The 7,511-nt window shown below is 47.3% G+C and overlaps 1 protein-coding gene across 1 annotated transcript; it reads right to left on the reverse strand.

Annotated features, from left to right (window-relative positions):
- Positions 1–1,098: 1,098 nt before the first annotated feature.
- Positions 1,099–1,614, reverse strand: LOC144158092 (uncharacterized). Its single transcript, XM_077688750.1, has one exon. The coding sequence runs from the start codon at positions 1,612–1,614 to the stop codon at positions 1,099–1,101; it is 516 nt and encodes a 171-aa protein (XP_077544876.1).
- Positions 1,615–7,511: the final 5,897 nt, after the last annotated feature.

The following is a 7,511-nucleotide window of genomic DNA, read 5'->3' on the forward strand; positions in this document are numbered from 1 at the left end:
TCGTCAAGGACAACTTGCTGGTACGCATCTCGCAAATCCAATTTTGTGAATTTCTCACCTCCAGCAAGCACAGTCCACAGGTCCTCGATCCTTGGAATGGGGTACTGTTCCACTGTTGCCACTGCGTTTATAGTGACACCAAAGTCTCCACAGATTCTGATGCGTCCATCCCTTTTGGTCACAGGAACAATAGGTGCAGCCCACTTTGCTGTCTTGACGGGAACCAGAATGGAATCTCTTCTTAATCTTTGGATTTCTTGAGTGACTCCATCTGTCAAGGCATACGGCAGTGGGCGTGGCTTGAAGAACCGCGGCGGAGCATCTGAAGGAACATGTAGAGAAGCTTTAGCACCCTTGAACGTACCCAGGCCTTCTTCAAACACTTCGGCATAGTCTTGGACTAGGTGTTTGATGCCGGAAAGTGCGTGGATGTTCACTTCAACGTCGGAAACGCCGATGCCCAGCTCACGCATCCAGTTGCGCCCGAGAAGAGTGGGCGATCCGTCCCCGGTAAGAAAAAAGGTAGGTCGGCCTCCTTGCCATGAAACTTCACGCTGACGTCAGCTTTGCCTTGAACCCTTTTCAGTTCCCCGGAATAGCTTCGCAGAAGCACTTGTGACGGCTGCACAGGAACCGAAGGCAAAAGTTGTAGAAGACGCGACTTGGCCATGACGGAGACACTTGCCCCCGTGTCCACTTCCATGCGGAGCGGCTTGCCGCAAACGTCAACAGTGACGGTGAAAGGCGGAGGCGGCGTGGCGTAGTCAACTTGCCACATGTCGAAAACTTCGGAAGATGAAGTTCTAGCGGCGTCCTCATCGCGGACGGTATTCACACGATGACGGTTGCTCGACGACGGTGAACTTCGTGCCGAGAACGAACGTGCGTTGGAAGGGCTGTAGCTTTGGGCTTGGCTGTCCTTTCGTCTCGAATTGCAAACCTTCGCCAAGTGACCTCGTTTGTGGCAGTAATTGCAGATTGACTTCACATGCTTGCATTTCGATGCCAGGTGTCCGTCCCCGCAGCGGTAGCAGGTGACGCCCCCCGAGCCTGACGAGACACGGTGAGTCGAGAAAGCGCTGCTCGTGTTAGCTTGGGCTATCTCGCCTGCATCTTTTTTGCTGCTTCCATTGCCAGGGCGGTCTGCACGGCATCGTCGAAGGTGAGGTCCGGTTTTTCCAGCAGTCTTGTTTGGACGTCCGCGCTGTTGATGCCACACACGATGCGGTCGCGGAGCATGTTTTCGAGTTCAGCACCAAAGTTGCAGTGCTCGGAAAGGCTCTTTAGTGCTGCGATGAAGTTGCTGACGGATTCCCCTTCCGCGCGAACGCGCGAGTTGAAACGAAAACGTTGCACAACGGCAGACGGCTTCGGACAGTAGTGACTTCCAAGAACTAGTAGAATCTCGTCCAGCGTCTTGTGACTGGGCTTGGCTGGCTTGACCAAATTTCGGAGCAAAGCATATGTCTTCTGCCCGGAGCAGCTGATAAACACGGAAGTACGCTTTTCTGGGGCGACATCGTTGGCCAAGAAGAATGCTTGGAGCCGGTCAACGTAACAGGGCCAGTCGTCTCCTCCCCCCTCGAACGGCTCGAGGTTGCCGAAACTTGGCATTGTGAACGGATGGCAGAGCGGTGCGGGAACGAAAACTCACTTGAAACTTTCTTTCATCCTCGTCGCCAGTTGTTAGATGTGTAGAATTACGGATGGCCAAGCGGTAGGAGTGACTACCGCGAACAGTAGGCCATCAGGCCCGAGAAAGACATGAGAACATGCCGAGCCGTTTGCCCAGAACGAACTGTCTTTATTTTTCCAAAACGGCCACTCGTCGCTGTGCCAGGCTTGCCTGGCTCAACACAAAACTATCAGCGCCGCGTGGGGGCGCTGCATGTGAGCTAACATTGTAACACTATCATTTTCCGCTCCATTGCCCGCTGAGTCGTTCTCAATTTAAGTTGAACCCTCTTAGTGAGCCTCCAAGTTTCTGCCCCGTAGGTGAGTACCGGTAAGATGCAGCTGTCATACACTTTCTTCTTCAGCGACAATGGTAGGCTGCTATTTATTATCTGAGAATGTCTGCCATATGCACCCCACCTCATTCAGATCCTTCTAATTATGTCTGCCTCATGGTTGGGATCTGTGGTCACAACTTGGCCTAAGTAGATATATTCGCTTACCACTTCCACCGCCTCGCCACCTATCTCAAACTGCTGTGCTGTCCCGAGGTTATTGATCATTACTTTAGTTTTCTGCGTATTAATTTTCAGGCCCACGGTTCTACTCTGTTCGCCCAGTGCGGAAAGCATGCTTTGCAATTCGTCCCCCGAGTTACTTAGCAAGGCGACGTCATCAGCAAATCTGAGGTTACTGAGGTATTCTCCATTAACCCTTACTCCCACCTGTTCCCAATCCAATGTTCTGAATACTTCTTGTAAGCATGCTGTGAATAACATTGGAGAGATTGTGTCTCCTTGTCTGACACCCTTCCTTATAGGTATTTTACTGCTCTCCCTATGGAGGATGACGGTAGCTGTAGACCCATTGTAGATATCCTCTAGTATTCTTACATAATGCTCATCTACACCCTGGTTGCGTAATGCCTGAATGACTGCTGGGGTTTCGACCTAGTCAAATGCTTTCTCATAATCTATGAAGGCTATATATAGGGGTTCAGTATACTCAGCGCACTGATTGATCGTGTGAATATGGTCCATTGTTGAGTAACCTTTACGGAACCCTGCTTGTTCTTTAGGTTGACTGAAATCTAAGGTTGCAATATTCGGTTAGCGATTACCTTGGTAAATAAATACCTTGTAGACGACTGACAGTAAGCTGATCGGCCTTTAATTTTTTAAAGGAGCGATGAAGAGAAAACAAAAGTTTGTTTTATTCGAAAGAATAGGTATTTCATAGTACCCCAAGCGCTTTCCCGGAAGCAAATGATGCTTTATTCACTGAAAAATAAGGCAATTTAAGCAAAAATTTTAAATCTCCCGCTAAAATTGAACATTCCGTGACGTGTACAATGGCGTCATAGAGCCGGTCCATGAAACAGATACTTAGTATGTCGACTCCATATAGGGGCCCGAACGTGGGACAGGTGGCGCTGCTGGCGCCGTTCAACAGCGCCACCAGCGGAAGAAAATCGCAAAACTGAACTGGGTATTTCCTGGCGTGTGAATGTGGAGCACGTGGGTTTACGTGCAGTTTAAAAGTGCAACCGCTCGTTACCGTGATGATGTTGGTCACGTGACACGCACATTTTTTGCCAGAAACTAGGTCCGGGCGACGCGCGTTCATTTTAATTACGTAAAATTTAAGTTAATTAATTAATTAGTGGTCATTGACAGGGTAAAGTCAAATTGATGTCATTAGGGCATGTGAGGTATCAAATTGAAGGTCTTAATGAGTGGAATCACGTGGGACAAGTTAAAAATTGCTTCCTGGTCATAGTCATGAGATAGTCATGTGAGTCATAGATTGGGTTAAAAGTCAAAGTGGTGCCACTAGGGCTTGTGGGGTATCGAATTAAAGGTCTCGATTAGGGGAATCATGGGGCACAAAGTAAAATTCGCTTCCTGGTCATAGTCATGAGACAGTCATGTGAGTCATTGATTGGGTTAACAGTCAATGTGAGGCCACTAGGGCTTGTGAGGTATCAAATTAAAGGTCTTAATGAGTGGAATCACGTGGGACAAGTTAAAAATTGCTTCCTGTTCATTGTCATGAGACAGTCATGTGAGTCATGGATTGGGTTAAAAGTCAATATGGTGCCACTAGGGCTTGTGAGGTATCAAATTAAAGGTCTTAATGAGTGGAATCGCGTGGGATAAGTTAAAAATTGCTTCCTTGTCATAGTCATGAGATTGTCATGTGAGTCATAGATTGGGTTAAAAGTCAAAGTGGTGCCACTAGGGCTTGTGGGGTATCGAATTAAAGGTCTCGATTAGGGGAATCATGGGGCACAAAGTAAAATTCGCTTCCTGGTCATAGTCATGAGACAGTCATGTGAGTCATGGATTGGGTTAAAAGTCAAAGTGGTGCCACTAGGGCTTGTGAGGTATCAAATTAAAGGTCTCGATGAGTGGAATCACGTGGGACAAGTTAAAAATTCTTCCTGGTCATAGTCATGAGACAGTCATGTGTCATAGATTGAGTTAAAAGTGAAAGTGGTGCCACTAGGGCTTGTGAGGTATCAAATTAAAGGTCTCGATGAGGGGAATCACGTGGGACAAATTAAAAATTGCTTTCTTGTTATAGTCATGAGATAGTCACGTGAGTCACAAATTGGGTAAAAGTCAAAGTGGTTCCACTAGGGCTCGTGAGGTATCAAAATAAAGGCCTCGATGAGGGGAATCATGGACAAATTAAAAGTCGCTTACTGGTTATAGTCATGAGATGGTAAAGTGAGTCACAAATTGGTTTAAAAGTCAAAGTGGTGCCAGTAGGGCTTGTGAGGTATCAAATTAAAGGTCTCGATGAGGGGAATCACATGTGACAAATTAAAAATTGCTTCCTAGTTATACTCATGAGATAGTCACGTGAGTCATAGGTTGGGTTAACCGTGAGTGTGACGCTACTGGGGCTTGGGGGAGATCAAATGAAAGGTCTCCATCTAGAATGCTTTCATACAATCTATTTTTTGAAAAGATAACGAAGGAATATCTTTAAATAAAGTTAGAAAGATCACCAGTTTAAGTGACATCAGTTGATATTACAAGCCGACACAAGTCCGCGAAGAATCCGTATTAGGGTACAGCGCACATTGTGGGCGCGATTTTATCTTTACATAGTACTTGTTTGCCTTTCTTTATTTTAAACACAATATGAAGGGGAAATATGTTTGCTGACACTTTTTAGAAACCGTATTTTTCGGTGTATTAGTGAACTTTCTTCACTGTTGATGCGGCACTGCTGTCGAGGCCACTGTATTCGCCGCTGAATGAGCTCCCGAACCACGGTTCGCCGCTAAATATCATTCATCTCAAACGTCCTTCGGTGTTGTCGTGTAGCGCTGAAACATTGACATAAAGCAAATGTCATTCGCTCGAAAGATGATTTGATCTGCCGTCTGGGAGTTGTATAACATATGCTACACAGTTTCGATCGTAATCCATATTATTGCTCATAAAATAAAATAATATTGATAAGGTGCAGCATTTCTATGGCAGCCGCTTGTGTAACCAAGGTAATGCGGCCTTCGCAGAACACTCCGTGCCAATACACGGCTTGCACACCGTCCGCGCTGGCCGGTTGCATAATAGAGAGTTTGAGCATAGCGGCTCCCGTACGCCACGCTAAGGTTAGCGGGTAGCGGGACCGGACTGCGCATGCTCGCGCGGGGAGTGCGAGGAGGTTGCCCCTCAGCGGAGGGAAAGAGCGGGCATGGCGAAGGCAGGCCGCGCGGAACTAATCCACCCCACCGTGACGAATTTGCTCTCCCCAGTCGCGCCCCGCTACCCGCCGCCGTAGCGTTAGCGGACGGAGCACGCTATGCTAAAACTCTCTAATGTAGTTGGCCCAAGCGGGGCGCGATGGTGAAGTAACACAAGGGTGAGGAGGGAATGCAGTGGGAACTTCACATGTGTTGCTGTCAGCCCACCCCGGAAAATATTTGTACGGGGATCTTTCTAAATGCGGGCTGATTTTTCTGAGCCACTGCAAAAACCGTTACTAGGATTTGGGCATATATACTGTAACAGTCGAATGAAGTGAGCTTCAAAGCTAAGCTATGTGATGAGGTACAAGATGTCTAGCGGAGCTGCAGAAGGACGATCGTTGCAATGATAATCATAGCCACTTCTTTGTCTGCGCCTCGAATTGATACGGTATTGGAATGAAAGTGGGCGGATGAGTATTCATGTTCTGGAACCACAATTGTGGCAAAAATGGATCTATTGCCCTAAGCGTAAATGCAAGTAGGGTGCCATAAGCCCGCTCTATATGGTGCGAATTGACAAACGAATTCGCAGCTGCGGCGTAACTAGTGCGGCAATATGTCGTTTTGCGGGACAAGCTGAAACAATCCAAGTGATCAATTTTCGTTGCTGCCGAAGCTACAAAATTGCTTCCACACGTTTAGAGGCACAGTTGGAGAAGACGAAGCGAGAAGCGACTTAAGGAGAACCAAAGGGAGAATGGGCTCAAAATACAAGAACAAGTGATTACTCCTAAGATAGCGTTACCGGTTGCACGAAAGAGGTGGTCACAGCCTCTCATAAACGTTCCTTATTTTTATGGTGGAATAGTTTACAAATCGTGGTGCCAGTGTTCAGATAGTTGTGAATAGTTGTACCAAGACGACACAAACAGGTATCTGTATATTGGAATACATGCATGTCGATTTATTCATTACACTTTTAAGGAGCAGAAAAGACAGTATAGTGCTGTCACGTTAAAAGAGTAACCCTTCGAAACGTCTTGCAGGGCGCGTCATGGCGCTGTTGCGCCGCGCATTCCCTAAGAAGTGGGTGACGTCGCCACGAGTATTCTTGGGGACAGTCATTCTGGACGGCGCATCACGTGACTGGCGTTACTCGTTCTGTCGGTGGCTTGCAACATACTCTCTAGAGCATGAAGTCGTTTATAACAAATTTCACTACAGGAAAGTCTGGCGCTGCAATCAGGTGCCGTCATGGGACTGCTGGAAAATATTATATTTTTACTTCACCGGCCTTTCAAATTCCTCAGCTTCATGATTGACAACTCTTTTCCCGACGGTGGCTCCAGTTTCTTTTCCCCCTAGCAGCACGACGCTCCCTATCCACTACTTTGGAGCAAGCACTGCTTGCTTTCTTGAGGCGCTGTGTGTTGCTTTTTTGGGGGGGGGGGCTGTTATCTCGCGCCAAAGATCCATAGAAAAAAGAGCTCTGAACAGATGCAGCGAACGCAGGAGAGTCGGATCAAATTGAGCAAACTTCGACTGCATCTATGGTGGTTGAGGGGGAGCGAAAGAGACCAGGGTGGGGGGGACACAAGGGGGTTTTACAGGCTCGGATGGCAGACGACTACTGTCTTTCGATGGCAGTTGCAGCAAAGAATGGAGATATAGGGCCTTTTTAAATTCAAGTTATGAGAGTTTACGCGCCGCGGCTGTGCACCTGGGCCACGAGGGCTCTGGATTACTTTTGAGCACCTGCGCACCTTTAACGCGCGACGAAATCTCGACATACGATCGCCTTTTTTTCTCCTCCATAAGAAAAGCAGAGATCGCGAACGGGATCAAACCCGCGTCCTTGGGCTCAGCAGCATAACTGAGCCACTGCAGCGGGTGCTATTTTCAGTTACTGCTGTAAGACTGCCAGGGGATGTAAAAGGCTTCCGAAGCGCGCTGGTTCGTCATGTGTATATTTGTTTACTACCATAAAAACGTAAAGCACCATAGATATGTTTACCATCCTGGTACATTATTGTGTTGGTGCTACGTACGTTGCTTCACATGGCATATCAGCTACAAGTAACAAAGTAGCAATAAACAAACAAAACAAATGAATATATTTATTTTTTATATA

Source organism: Haemaphysalis longicornis, unplaced genomic scaffold (genome assembly GCF_048455015.1).
Source record: "Haemaphysalis longicornis isolate Haplotype H1 unplaced genomic scaffold, Haemaphysalis longicornis Haplotype H1 scaffold_10, whole genome shotgun sequence".
Lineage (NCBI taxonomy): Eukaryota > Metazoa > Arthropoda > Arachnida > Ixodida > Ixodidae > Haemaphysalis > Haemaphysalis longicornis.

Coding starts and splice junctions, on each gene's coding strand:
- LOC144158092 (XM_077688750.1), bottom strand. CDS start 1,614: ATGCCAAGTTTCGGCAACCTCGAGCCGTTCGAGGGGGGAGGAGACGAC.